The following is a 15,563-nucleotide window of genomic DNA, read 5'->3' as shown; positions in this document are numbered from 1 at the left end:
TCCATTTTTCACAAATATAAAGTAGCGACGTATTGTCTGATCTTACATCCAAGGACAACTCAGACTACTCACCTCTCTGATGTTGGATCTGCACAGTTCAATGGGTATTTTAGCTCAATAACGTCACCATTTTTTTCTTTTAGCTGTCCATGGTGTTCCATATAATACTGAACCAATTCAGCCAGAGTGGCAAACTTTTCTCCACCGTACAAGTCATAGTAATCACCGGTGTTTTGGATTTTAATGTGTGTAACTGCTCCATTCCTCCTAAAATGAGGAGAAAAATTAAATATGTTACATTGTTTCTGAGGAATACAATATTCACCATCTCCAAACTTCCACATGCAGCCATAAGTGCATAATTCAATTATCAGAACCAAGCCAGTGCAGAATGGCACGATGGCCTATTGATGGTCACTGCATTTTTGTAGGCCAAGAGTGTGCGGGGCAGGGGGCTTATCCCTGGATGAACACATAGAAAAGAAGTTTTATGAACAAAACCATTATATTTGTCCTTGATGCTTTTTACAAATTCAAGTACCCCCAGGGTCCCCCAAAAGGACCATTGGGCATGTTTAAAAAAACAAAAACATTTACATCACGCTTTTCTCCTGGCAGACTCAAAGCGCCAGAGCTGCAGCCACTAGGATGTGCTCTATAGGCAGTAGCAGTGTTAGGGAGTCTTGCCTAAGGTCCCCTACTGAATAGGTGCAGGCTTACTTAACAGGCAGAGTTGAGATTCGAACCCTGGTCTGTGTATGAGGCAGAGCCCTTAAACATTACACCATCCAGCCACACATCAATATTGGTCATCATCTACCTAAATAACTGTGTCTTTATAAAGAAGTTATGTGGAGTTATAGTTTATTAGAAATATACAGGTTTAAACTAAACAGACAGCATTACTAGGTTATAAAATTAGTCTCAAAGAAATGTTTAAGGTGCAGGAAATAACTGGAAGAAATATTGTTTAATGCAACAGGTAAACAGTCCAAAAGGAAGGAGAAAAATCATTAAAATAAAAATAACAAATATGGCAGCCTCCATGTTCTTCTCACTTCAGTTGTCCTTTAAACCTAAAAACTGGGTCAAATATGGGACACAGATCTATTAGAACACATACCCGTATGTCATCATTAGCAATAAACAAACACATGGCAGATGAGCACTCTTACCTTACAGAAAGTGTGAAGTCGCCAGGATTGCTCTTGCTAGGACGTGCCAAGAAACTGCCATCCACTCCCCGGGTCAAAAGTAGATTCTCTGCCTCAACACCTGTGATATTCGGGTGGAACCATCTGGACCAAAAAGAAATGCAGCAACGTGAACAAAATGTTTTTCAAGAACTGTTCAGAAACACAGTAGTTTTCAGCATCAACAGGAGAATATGTCGATTAGAAACACTAAAAACTGTTGCAATTACAAAAGTTAAAGAGAACCCAAGGCGGATCATGATGGGGCAGATGGGACACAAAGGCATGTTCTCTGCCTCATGACATGCCTCTGTGTCCCTCCACCGCCGCGCTATGACCCCCCTGAAATTAGCGACAATATTTGTCACCATCTCAAAAGGTAAACATGTAGGAGAGGGATTCCCTTGTTCAAAAACGCCTGCTAGGGGCATTCCTGCAGGGTTTCTAGAGCTGCCATTGGGCTGCTCTCTCTCCCTGGCCACGCCCCCATTTCCTGTGCGCTGGGAGAGAGAATCAATCTTTCCTTGAAGCGTCGTGACCCAGAGGCTCACAGTAACGCCAGAGAGCAGCAGTTTTGCCGGTTACCTAATCCGCACAAGAGCAACACCCCTCCCCCCATCAGGCAGTCAGTTTTTTTATTTTATTTCATGAGCCCACCTCAGGCTCTCTTCGATGATTACTGATCAAGCTGTGCAAATGCAAGATTGTAAGGTCAGTGCAATGAAACTATGAATAGATAAAATTGGTCCAAGCTCATTCTTTTCCATCAGTGACCACTAACTGCAGGCCTATCTGGCTTCAAGATAAACATAGGTTTCCCAGAGGAAGAGTGTTCATATACTATTCTTACGGAATAGTATAGCAGAGATAGAGATAGGATATGTGTGCCCATATACAAATAAATGGTCTGAACTTTGATGTCTGTCTATAGGTATCCCAATATAGGTCCATTTTTATAAATTGTAATGCTGGGAATACACAAGGAGATTCTTTCAGCAGATTTACTGGATATTCCTATCATTTTCCATTCACTTTTAAATAAGATCGGACCTGTCGGAATCTGCCAAAAAAAGTATTGTGTAATCCCAGAATAACAGAGCAGTTTTGGCCAATTTTATCAGCACATCAACAGTATGATAGTCAAGATCTAAGGTAGATCACAAAGTGTGCAGCACACTTCCCAGCCTGATGCTTAAAGTGACCCCGAGGTGAGAGTTTTATGGAGGCTGCCAGATTTATTTTCTTTTAAAGAGACACTGAAGCGAGAAAAAAAAAATTCTGATATAATGAATTGGTTGTGTAGTACGGATAATTACCAGAACATTAGAAGCAAAGAAAATATTCTCATTTTTATTTTCAGTTATATAGTTTTTTTTATAACATTGCATCATTCTCTAAAGGCGCGTTCACACGCCATACTGTAGCGAACAACGGGTCCTTCAGACCTGCCCGGTGGAAGGACGTTCTGCCGACAGTACGTCCGCCCAGCGGGAGGGTCTGACGGACTCGTCGTTCGCTGCAGTATGGGGTGTGTACGTGCCTTAATATTTGCAGTTTACACACACTCAGCATTGTAAATGATTTTACAGAGCAGGCTAGTGAACTTTTGAACCGTCCTCTGCAGGGAAAAAAAACAATACAGTGACTGACACTTGAGATAAGCTTCAGAAGACAGAGCTCTCTGAAACTTTTAAAAGTCATGGAGCTCAGTGGCTCTTTTGCATAGATAACAACTGGAAATTCTTAACTCTTCCTGTACTGGAAACAATGTATAGGTAGCCATTCACTGGTCGATTTGCCATCAGATTCAACCAACAGATAGATCCCTCTCTGATCAGAGAGGGATCGTATGGCTGCCTTTACTGCAAACAGATTGTGAATCAATTTCAGCATGAAACCGATCACAATCTGTGGAGCTGCCGCCGCCGCCTGCCTGCTATACATTACCTGATCTGGCCGGCGCGACTCCTCTGGTCTTCGCTGTCTTCTTCTCCACGCTGGTCTCCGGTCCGGCTGGCTTCACTGAACTTCCTGTCCAGGGGAAGTTTGAACAGTAGAGGGCGCTCTACTGTTTAAACTTCCTGCCGGGACAGGAAGTTCAGTGAAGCTGCAGCCCTGGAGCCCGGAGAAGACAGCGGAGACCGGGGGAGTTGCGCCGGCCGGAACAGGTAATGTATCTCCGCTGTATTGCGTCAGTCGTCGGGCATACAAACGCCGCTATCGACGCGCTCCCGATCCGCCGGCGATCGAGAAAAATCTTCCGCACCGATGGATCGACGGGAATCGATCGTTCTGTCAGCGTTTGCGCAACGATTTCACAGAAGATTCCATCACAGTTATCGAATATGCTGTATATCAGCGGGAAAATCGTTAGGTGTATGGGCCCCTTTAGACTTATGGCTCTGCTCCCAATGTTGTATTTCTTAGCTGTACTACACATTCAAATCATCATAATTTTTTTTCCCGCTTCAGTGTCTCTTTAAGCAATACCAGTTGCCTAGCTGTCCTGACCCTCAACAAGCATGCAGCAGGGTGTGATTCAAATATTACTGTAGTAAAATAGATTAGCAGAGCTGCCAGGCAACTAGTATTGTTTAAATAGAAATAAATATGGCTGTCTCCATATACCTCTCACCTCGGATTCACTTTAAAGCGGAATATAACCCTGCATTTCAACTTCGCGCTAAAACATTATTTACAGTATATTATAGGCAACCAGCATTTTTTTTTTTTACTAGACCAGCATTGGAAGGGTTACACAGGGCTTTAAAGTTCCTGGAGATTTCTGCAGACGCATCCGAAGCTCAGATAGTTACATTTTGTTTACATAAATGTATCTAAGTGTTGAATGTGACTCATCTCTCTGACTGAGCTGGAGGACAGCCAAAGTGTGTAACATTCAACACTTAGATACATTTATGTAAACAAAATGTAACTATCTGAGCTTCGGATGGTCTGCAGAAATCTCCAGGAACTTTAAAGCCCTGTGTAACCCTTCCAATGCTGGTCTAGTAAAAAAAATGCTGGTTGCATATAATATACTGTAAATAATGTTTTAGAGCAAAGTTGAAATGCAGGGTTATATTCCGCTTTAAGGTACATAAACATGCTGGATTAAATTCAGCCAGGAGTCTGGAGTACGGTTTTTAATATTTATCTAATTCACAGGGTTTACATTCAAGTTATACTAAAACACTTGTTCAAAATGTCAAATCAGACAAAGTTAATATTTTTAGGGGGACAAAAAAAAAGTATATTATTTAAGAACAATGAAAATAAACTGCATAAGGGCTCTTTCACATCAGAGCTTGCGTTGGAGAACGCTCAAAGCATACGTTTTGTTGTATGCGTTTTAATGCGTTTTGATATGCATTGCACTGCAGGGAGTGTGCGTTTTTAATCCGTTTTCAAAGCGTTACTGCACATAGAAAAACGCAGGTAATTTTTTTTTCTTTTCGTTTTCAACTTTCTACATTGTTCCTCCGTTGCATTCTGGGACTGATTGCCTGCGTTAACGGATTAATAGTGTGCGTTTTACATTGACTAACATTGTAACGCATAAAGCTAGCGTTGGCCGAAAAACTGCGCCCGGGTGCAGTGGAACGCAACGCACAAAAAGGCTGCGTTATATGTGAAAGCTAAAATGAAAGTCTATGGACTTTCATTTCACCTTGGGTAACGCAAACTTTACCCGTTGCGTTGAAACGCAGAAAATCTGCCCTAATGTGAAAGAGCCCTAAGCACTGCTGTAATAATAGTTAGATATGATAAGTGGCTGTAGTGGTATGTAAAGAAAGGCATACTATACATATAAAGCAACATAGCATCGTATGCCTGGCTGCCCTGCTGATGCTCTGCCTCTCAATACTTTTAGCCATAGACCCTAAACAAGCATGCAGCATATCGGGTGTTTCTGACATTGTCAGATCTATTTGGAATACCATTAACAGATTGCAGAGGCAAGCTTTCTTACTACATGGAACTTGGAAAAATAGGATAAAAAAAATTGGATGTGTGTAAACATCCTTATGGGGCCTACTAATGATCTTTTTTTTTTGTCCACTCTAACACGTCTATGTAATACCTAAATTATCCATTCAAAGCATATTTACCGGGTTTACCATTCTAGTAGATTTATTTAGATTAGACAAAAAGGAGGATTGTATCAGTTAAAACCTGAATCTGTTTCCAATGAGGAGATCTCCCCCCCCCCCCACCTCACCTCCTGTTGCTGTGACAGTTACAGCCAGGGCAATGTGGGCATTGGTCTTTTCCTGAAATACGTAGCTGTCAAAAGTGGCATTTCTCTCCCCAATTGAAAATGCTAACTAAATTTTTGACATGTTTCTGGGGAAGCAAGTCTGCTATGTTGACACACAAACTAATGAAAACAAGAGGATCTAACCTAGAGGTCTCAATCTCAATTTACCTGGGGGGCCGCAAGAGGCAAAGTCAGGATGAGGCTGGGCCGCATAAGGAATTTCACAATCGCGGCGCATCGCCACCTCTGCCCGCCCCTCTCACTCTTCCTTCACAGAGAGGGGCGGGAAGAGGCGGCGATTGACGTCAGGAGGGGCAGAGCTGAAACCGAAAGCTATGCCCCTTCCAGGAAATGCTGGCGGATTGCCCCCCGGGCGATTTGGGGGCTCTGTAGCCCTCGTTTAGCGGCGGGGATGCGGCAGATTACTTGGGAGCACTGAAGCGAACTATAAGGAAGCTTTTGCCGGCGAGGGCCACAAAATATTGTATCAAGGGCCGCAAATGGCCCGCGGGCCGCAAGTTTGAGACCCCTGATCTAACCCCTTCCAACTCTATCCAAAACACAAAAGTTTCGGTGAGCTTCCATGATGAAAAACATCACAAACAGAACTGCAAAAGCATTTTACACATAAATAGGCTGTACATTGTAATGTGCAATGCAAGTAAGTTTATATCAAAACCACATAACTAAGAGGAATAAAGATCTACCCATTATTTGCTATTCTAAACTCAGTGCTTCACTTCTTTGCTTGCTAACTATTTTGGCAGCAAAAAAAAAAAAAAATATATCAAGAAACAAATATTTTAAACCTGTGCCTCCCTCTTGTGGTTGAAATGTGTAAATGCATTCACACAGAGAAAGACTGATTTTTTTTTTAATGTTCATGTGAATCAGACCTGCCAGCATATCAATTTCAATTGGACCTACAGAGGGTCGGTTCACACGAACAGCTCCCCAGTAGTTTATGCCAATGTCATTTTTTTCTACAGAACTGCTTCCATTCAAAATTAATAAAGGTTCTTTTTCCCAGTGGGGGGCACGTTCTTTATCATTTAATGTAGTTTGTGCAATCGCCGTGCTTGCTTGCCCCCGATCGCTGAAACCGCTGTCCTTTCCCGCGTCTGGGATCCCTATCTCGGAGATTTTTTTTACCAAAAAGTTGGGACGCGAATGACCGAAATGACAAATGATAGACAACGCACCAGTCAGCATGTCACCTCCGACCTTCCAGTGGCCAGCGCTAGAAACTAAGTGAGCCATCTGCTGCCGGAGGACGCCCATGTGAACTGGGAAGAGTTCCAGCAAACAAATTCAACTTGCTTACCTTCTGATAAATATACAAATTTCATAATGCCCCTAACAGAAAATAATGGATGGGTGAATTCCAGCTTACAGTCAATCTTCTAATTAGACTAGGTATATAAAATCAGTGATGAATGCTCCTGCTTTATGCAGCCAATTCAGGTGGACCTCTGCAGAAGGAAGGCTGGAAAATATTATAATATATACATGTAGTTTCCCCATTCACCACTGGTGAGAGACCTTGGCATTGGCAGTGCAATGCCCACCAGATAGGGTTTTCATACAAGAAGGATCTTTCTTCAGACAGTACAAATCATCTTTTCAGAAGACTGAACTACCTGGGTATGTTGATTTATGCAAGATAGGAATTTGGAAACAGTACTTTTGCCATGGATGTAATGGAGTGCTATTGCAAACTGTCTGTTCTGGAAATTCATAGTAAGGTGAAAATTAAAAGGCAACCTTTATGGTTTATCAATAATGGGTAGGAATATGCAAGTGTAAACCGTTCCAAATAAAGATTCTTGAGGAACACTTCTGGTTTTAAAGCCAACAATGTGTACCAATTCTGCTCAGGCAATCAAAATCCATTAGGCTAATTAATAAAAGATTGAAAATACACAAAACCAGAGCTGTGGAGTCAGTACAAAAATCATCTGACTCCAACTCTGACTCTTCAGTTTCTGAAACCACTGACTCAATGTACCCAAAATTGCAGGGCTATTGAATAGGTACAAAAATCATCCACCTCCAACTCCTAACTTTATGAAACCACCATCCGCAACACCAGGTACCCCAAAAAAATTGCTCCACCTCCACAGTCCCGCACAAAACACACATAAAACTGCCACAGTATGAACAAATGAAGAAAACTCTGTTAAGTTTTTGCTTGGGTTCCATCTATCCAAGGACCAAAAAAAAAATAAAAATTTTTAAAGTGAGAGTTCTGGGCATCACATCAAAAATAGCTGCAGGGATATTTTTAATGAAATGCTTTAGCAGTTAGTCATTAGAAGAGGGGGGGGGGGGGGGGTAGTCTAATGCTGGATACACACTGTGAGTTCCCGCACTCGATGCGCAGCTCGATTCCCGGCCGCTCGATTATTTCCGAGCATTTCCGATGATTGTTAGGTCGATTCTCATGTAAAGTATGCCAAACCGACCTAAAGATCCATCAAAACGCGAATCGGACATGTTGCAAAATAATCGAGCGGCTGCAAATCGATGGGATTTAAGCAGCGCATCGAGTGCGGAAACGCACCGTGTGTATCCAGCATTAGACAGTAGGAGTGAAGGGTTAGTACCAAAAATTTGGCTCAGGTTGGTCTATAATAAACTATTGGTAATAGAAGTTAGCAATATTTTTTACTATTGGCATCACCTGGTGCCCAACTTATACGGTGGCATTACTACACATACTCTGTAACATTGGCCAACAGCTACCAGCCCACCAATATGCTGCTCAGTGAAAACTGGTAAAGGAATCAAAACAAATTGTGTAAAATACTATTCAGAATGTAGTTTTTTAAAGAACTTGAAGAAGAATGCTTTAAAAGGTAATTTAATACTTTAAAGCAAACTTGTCATAATAGAAGTAATAAGACTGCCAAAGCTGACAACTTCAAAATATTTCCTGGCTGTTGTACTGATCCTCTGACTATTTTACTTACTAAATTACTCACTTCAAAAGAGGTTTACAATCCCACCACTGACTTTCTTACTTACAAAGCACCTACCAGAAATTATAGCCCAGTCATCAGTTTCTACAAGGTAGCTGAGTGTGCAAGCCACATCAATCTAATCCCACAATCATCTTATGCAAATATAAATAAATGACCCATACCACAAGCCCGAAAATGTGAATACAGTACTAACTTTCAGGAAACAAGTACACAAACATCCAGCAAAAACTACAGGTGTGCAATGGCATGTGAATACAGGCCCATACACACGTCGGATTTTTGCGAACGACCCGTCGTTTGAACGTTCCGTCGTTCGCACATCAAATCCGGCGTGTGTACAGACTATCGTTCGGGTGATAAGACTGGTTTTCAGCGCTGAAAACCAGTCTTATCACCCGAACGATAGTCTGTACACACGCCGGATTTGACGTGCGAACGACGGAACGTTCAAACGACGGGTCGTTCGCAAAAATCCGACGTGTGTATGGGCCTTTACTCCACTCAAAAGCAGAGGATTCTCTTAGAGGGGAACCATAGTGAAAATAACATCATTAACAAAATTGCTTACTGTTTACAATATATATTTTTAGATTATTCAGTCAGTATTTGCCCATTATAAAATTGGTTTTTCTCCCTGATTTACATTCTGAAATGTATCACTGGTGGTAACATATTTAGTCCTGCCAGGTGATCTGTACGGAATGTTTGTTACTGAGAGTTATATGCACAGAGGGAGATATTGCTTGCTTGGCAGATGGAAAAAAAGTAATTATTTGCCACAATGCAAAGAGTTTCACAGACAGCAAACTGTCAGGACCATGGTCTTGACATCACGCTGTCGGAGGGGTTTCACCTCAATATCAGCCACACAGACACCCCCCCCCCCCCCCCCGATGATCTATTTAATAAAAAGTAAAGATTTCTGATGGGAAAGGAGGTATCAGCTACTGATTTGAATGAAGTTTAATCCTGGGTTAAAGTTCCTCTTGAACTGAAGGCAAATGGAAAATGCTTTAAATATTTAGCGAGGGTTAGCTGTCACTAAAAATCAACTTGGGAAATTACAATGTTCCGTCGCAGAACAACTGCTGCCATTGCACTCACATGTGCACTGTGCAATGTGTGCATAACTAGAGGTAACTGCTATGGAATCCACAAGACCCCATTCACAGTGGGAATTGTAAAATGCTGGCAAAATTGCTAGAGTTTAGTATAACCATTTTCCAGCGATCTTTCACTGTAAGAGAAAGCGGTTTTGATGCAATCACTCCAAAAACGATAAAAACTGCTGCATGCACCGCATTTGCGATTTCATCAAATCGCCAATCACTGGCAATCGCTAGAGTGAGAACACTGCCATACACTTTATATTGCAGTAGCACTAAAAACACTAAAGATTGTAAGCAAATGAAATCGCTACTAAGGAATAAAAAAAAAAAAAAAAAAGTGAAATGCTCCAGCGTAAATAGGGTCTAAAGGTGCCCATACACTCGTCAGATTGGCAGCAGACAGATAAGAAATGCATCTGATGATCTATCTGATGCGTTTTTAGAACATTTTTTACCAGGATAGAATTCCAATAGATTTCAGTTTGAAATCTGTTGAAATTCGATCTGATGGCATTTTTTTGCCATCAGATTTCCATTAAGGCCAATGCAAACTGATAAGCAATCACATCAGATCGACCTAAATTTTCCACCCTGCTAGTTCGATGGAAATCCATCGAAATCGATCGAAATCGGCCGTCGATCGGTCGATTGGCCAACCGATTTGCGATCGATCGATCGATCGATCGATCGCGATCGATCGGTCGGCCAGAAAATCGGCTGAGTGTATGGGCTGCTTAAGACCTGAAGTAGATGCAATTTCTATAGCATCCATCAAACTCTATGGCAATTGTGGCTGTTACAGTTACATGCAGATGTGCAACGGGAGTATGTGAAACTGCTATAAGATTGAATACCACCTCTTCACAAAATGATTTCTAATGACAGTCACAATGTGCTGAGTATTAAAAACATGTCCCTACTCAACTCCACCAGAGCCATCATATGCTACTGGGTGATGTTCTACAGGGTCAACAAGCTTCTGGTGGAAACAGGTTTGCTTTTCATCGAATCAGAAGTCAAATGTTATTTTCAATGTAAATTGGAAAATATAATGAAGAATCGAACATTTTTCACTAGACCACAATGGCCTTGATTCATAAACGCATGTGCGATAAAAAAATCTGGTCAGGAGAATACCGCATTCGGTATTTTAGACTTTTGTGAGCTAATTCATAAACATTTTTACAGCTGCGATAGAAATGTGGTGATTTACCAAACTAAACTGTCGGTAAAACCATGAGAAGAGTAGCTGGCTGAGTTGTTACATTGCTGTTCTCCATGCAGAGACAGCCTTACAATAAAAGAGGCATCCCAGCTTCAGTTTAGATGTGCATGTTTTGTTATACTGCTTCTGATAGCCTTGAATCTGCTCTGAATCTATGTCTTTCTAAACAATCTATTTAATTGCCACAGCTTAGAAGAACTTCAAGAAACTTTACACATGCAGGCTTTCTGATGTGAAACAACATCTGAAAACAGACACCCAAGAGGTTAAAAAAAAAAGCCTGGGGTATTTAGGGAAGCCTTGTTTGTTCCACCTGCTCTGCTTCTGGCTTTTACACAGTCCCTTACTCTTATTGCTCCCTTATCACTAGGGCTGCTCAAATCCAATCCGGGAGACAATCGGATAGTTGCTATCCGGATATCTCCCGGTAAACCTGTGCGGAGTGGGCGTGTCAATCTTACCTGTCTGACGTCTTCGTCCGTCCCTCGGCGCCTCCCACGATACACTTCATGCACGCCACGTGATTACAAACACTTCCTCCTTCAACCCGGAAGTGTTTGTAATCACGTGACCGCCGCTTGGACAGCATCGCGGGAGGCGCCGAGGGACGGACCGAAGAAGACGTCAGACAGGTAAGATTGACCCCGCCCAGGTTTACTGGGAGATATCCGGATAGCAACTATCCGGATGTCTGCCGGATCGGATTTGAGCAGCCCTACTTATCACCTCTTCAAAGCAGGCATTACTCTGTGTGATTACTGCCGGCTCTAATCTTTATGAATTGACATTTTGCTAAGTGCACGGTAAAGCTAGCTGTTTTCAGCATTACCGCGTGCTTCATGCTTTATAAATTGAGGCCCATTTCTTCTTCTAAAATGTACCATGATGAAGAGTATTGGTCACTTCTACAGTAATGGCAACATGAAGGCAAGTCGGCACAGCCAAGAAGAAAAACAAAAGCTTAAAGAGACTCTGTAACAAAATGTTCAGCCTTATTTCTTCTATCCTATAAGTTCCTATACCTGTTCTAATGTGCTCTGGATTACTGCAGACTTTTTTAGTTGCACTGTCTCTGTAAAATAACTAATCTTCTTTCCTTTGTCAGGCTTTGTCGACACAGAGGAATGCTGCCTCTGCTGTGATAGGGAAAAGTTATGCATGCCCTCTGCAGGCCCCCTGCAGGATCTGTGTGTGTGCTTAGTTTATCCCTCACAGACATGCCTCCGCTCTCTGTTTCAGCTGTTCATGCTGAGAAACTGTGAGAATCCCTGACAGGAGTGCAGATAATTCACTGGTAATAAAAACTTGTAGTATGTAACATTATATATATATATATATATATATATATATATATATACATACATACATATACACACACACACAATTAGTTTTTTATTTGATCGTGAATGCGCGGCGGAGCGTTTATTGCAGCGATTTTGCTATGCAGTGCAAACGTCGGGAAATCGCCGAAAAATTTTGTACTTTTGCTCAATCACAATCTCTAGCGTTCAACGCAAACGCCAGCGATTGCTAGTGGAAAAGGGGCCTGTATCTGCCTAAAAGTATCTGTTAGGGCTCTTTTCCACTATGAAATCCGACTGCGATCGCAATTGCTCTTCAATTTCCACCATGCGATTGAGCTATTATACTCCGTATAGTAAAGCTCAATCGCATCCAAAATACGGCAGGACGACGAACGCGTTTTGACCAAAACCGCATAACAATCGGATCGCACTAATGGAAATTTCTGCTGCAGTTTCCATTAGTTTAATGTACCTTGCGATCAGAATCAAATCGCAAATTTTCTACTAGCGCGATTTGGTTTGCTGAATCGCAAAAGCGCAAATCACTGCCGATTTTAAAATCGCTAGGGTTTGCTAAATAACATAGGAATCGCGGTAGGTTATTTCCGCTACCGCGATTCGATTTTTACACAAATGTGATCACGCGGCGGTTCGATTATTGCTGCGATTTTGCTATGCCCTGCAGTGCATAGAAAAATCGCAAACACTATCGCCGGGAAAAAAAGGATTTTGCTGAATCGCAATCGCTAGCGATTGCAAGTGGAAAAGGGCCCTAAAAGGGATTTGACATCAGATAATCCAGAAGGAAAAAAATGCACTCATATTATACCCACTCTACCCCCCAATTCACGGTCTTAAACGGATGTGGCGTTATGCATGTTGGTACCGAACAACTTCCATTCAGATGCTTAAGCGTCGCTAGTCTAGTTTAGGGAACCCAGCAGGAAACCTCATAGGGAACAGTACTCCAATCACAGCACCCTCTACAGCACCAAGTGTTGTGATTGGCCAAATTGTGTGGGCATAGCTTACTGCGGTACTTATCCGTTAGCCGGGCGCATCCTCTAGGTGGCGACAAAACTCCACCAGAGTTACATCTTTCCCTACTATCCATGTCGGCCACCTGCCGGATGCGCCCGGCTAACGGATAAGTACCCTTACTGCAACCTAGCAGAAGGAGGGGGTGTTGTCCACCCAATCCTGTTAGTAGAATTTCACTGAGTAGCACTGAATAAGCAGTGTGTCATTAGCATAAGAAGTTATGAGTGACTTCTTGAATTAATGAAATAGAGGCTGTACATAACTAGAAGATTGAGTATAAATAATGACTTAGGGCTGCACAGGGTGCAGGCCTTTTACCCAATTTAGGATTAAAAGGACATTTGAGATGATAGGTGCACTTTATAAGAAAGAGTCCAGGCAATAATAAAGGGATGCTAAAATGTTAGCAGTCCAATGATAAACATCGCAAAAAAAAGTTTAAAGTTACAAATCTAAATAATGTTTGTATTCATTCTATGCCCATTTCAAATAAACATCATGGACATTTTCTTTCAAATTTCGTTATAATGCATAAAAAAGAGTAGCATGGTCTAGACATTTGTATTTTCAAAAACAAAATAAAATAAAAAGTTAAAAAGCACACAAAAGTGTAAAGGACCCTTGCCCACTTTACACACAACAGTTTGTAGCTAGTTGTTCCTTATCAGTGTAGTATGTGGATAGTATGGTGAAAAGAGGGTAGTACTGTTATCAGGGGTGCAGAACACTGAAGGGAGGGGGTTTTAGCAGCTGGGCCAGAATGATGTGATCCCCCAAATATGGCAAAAGATAACTATGTGTTCCCCTGTGCCCTCTCCCCACTTGCTATGAGCCTTCCATGAAAGATGAATGGGAGCTGTGCAGTGCAGCCAGAACAGTGGCAGGGGAAGCAGGCTGATCACACCCCCCTCACCTCCTGGATGTCATTGTACGGACTCTCTCTGCCTCTTCCCCGGGGCCCGGTGGCAATCAGCACAACTCCCTAGCCCGGCGTCGATGAACTCAGCTCTATGATTCGGGTTAATCCAGAAGGCCTCCAGCAGAATCATCAGCAGCACCACCCGGGCGGCCACCAATGACGTCATCAGACAGCGCCACGACGGACACAGCTTCCCTAAATTTCAGTGTGAATAAAGCCAAGTAATTATACAAACTAGACGGGGCCGATACTGTCTGTACTTCACCGTAGACACCGCAGTGTTCAATATAACGCTACTGATAAATGTAGCCTATCACCAGTATCAGAACAGCCCGTGCTAATGAAGAATAAAGGCCGCAAAGTCTCCTCGTACGCCCCTAATCTGCTCTACCGTGATCTGCATTAGTTACATCAACAGATCGCGGAAACCGGCATACACGGACAGCCCCGGCGCGCCGGTATGACGTCAGAAACGGGCGGCAGGTCGCCTACTAGTTTGAAGACGTCCAATGTGGACTTCATACCCCAGAAAACTTTGCGGCGGAAGTGACGCGCGCGGCGTGTTCTTATGCTTGATTTGGCCGGATGTTAATTCTTTTTTCTATCAGCCAAGGTAGGAATGGCGGATGTTGCTTTGAAGGAGCTGGGCCTGTGCGCTGTAATCTAATGTAATCCTGCATCAATATGGTCCCTACACACCTCGCACCTGCGGCAATGTGCTCTGGGGGAGGTATACTATCTGCTGGAGCCGGTATTGTGGAACCTCTACCACTGTGCTGGTTCTGCTACGTGCCCGGCCCGTGCTACTGATTCACTGCAGGCTGCGTGCTGGGGCTTCCGTATTCTGTGACAGCGGGTCTGTGTGCGTTGGGGCTTCAGTAGTTATCTGCAGCAGCCGGGCTGTGTGTTGGAGGCTTCCCTATAGCATGTCAGAAACTTGTGTGTAGGCTTTAGAAAGCTATGCAGTAGCTGTGCCACAACTTATTACATTAGTACTTTCTACAGCTGGACTGCTGGTTCATGTACTGATATCCTGCCTTTCTGATATAGAACTTCATTGCAGATATATAGAATATGACTGCAGTGAACAAATTGCAACCCATTCCTCGGTATATATGTTATATACTAGGAAATGGGTTGTAATGTAGTGGACACTTTGTTTATGCCCATGTGACAGTTTTCATGGTGCAAGATTTAACAGCTAAATATTTTAGTGGTGTCCACCATCGTATTATCCAGTCACCTCAGTACCACCTGATGTGGAAAAATGCTGAACTATTTAGCCCATGTTTTCTAAATTGACACTCCTGAAGTACAGTACTTTGCTGCTTTCTACTGCTGATGTAAACTTACTCTGCTATATTGGTGGTTATACAGTATTTCACACTTGATTTTGTTTTTTTTTGGCCAGCCAGGAAGTGTGTGTGTGTGTGTGTGTGTGTGTGTGTGTGTGTGTGTGTGTGTGTGTGCCCATAGATCAGTATCTGCTGCATTGCTTGTATCTATGGCGTTGTTCTAGTAGCCAGT

The 15,563-nt window shown here is 42.6% G+C and overlaps 1 protein-coding gene across 2 annotated transcripts in view; it reads right to left on the bottom strand.

The window, feature by feature from the left end:
• The window catches only part of PTPN11 (protein tyrosine phosphatase non-receptor type 11), a 61,644-nt gene extending 47,085 nt beyond the window's left edge, over positions 1 to 14,559 (bottom strand). For both annotated transcript variants that reach the window (XM_068245876.1, XM_068245882.1), the window contains exons 1-3: positions 14,031 to 14,559; positions 1,176 to 1,298; positions 73 to 267 (exon numbers count right to left, since the gene is read on the bottom strand). In XM_068245876.1, coding sequence (XP_068101977.1) covers positions 73 to 267; positions 1,176 to 1,298; positions 14,031 to 14,044 — 332 coding nt within the window. In that variant the 5' untranslated portion in view covers positions 14,045 to 14,559. The remainder of the gene's footprint in view (positions 1 to 72; positions 268 to 1,175; positions 1,299 to 14,030) is intronic.
• Positions 14,560 to 15,563: the final 1,004 nt, after the last annotated feature.

This window comes from Hyperolius riggenbachi, chromosome 1 (genome assembly GCF_040937935.1).
Source record: "Hyperolius riggenbachi isolate aHypRig1 chromosome 1, aHypRig1.pri, whole genome shotgun sequence".
NCBI classification, from domain to species: Eukaryota; Metazoa; Chordata; class Amphibia; order Anura; family Hyperoliidae; genus Hyperolius; species Hyperolius riggenbachi.
Note: the sequence above shows the minus strand (reverse complement) of the source record. Positions and strands in the feature narration are given on the sequence as shown.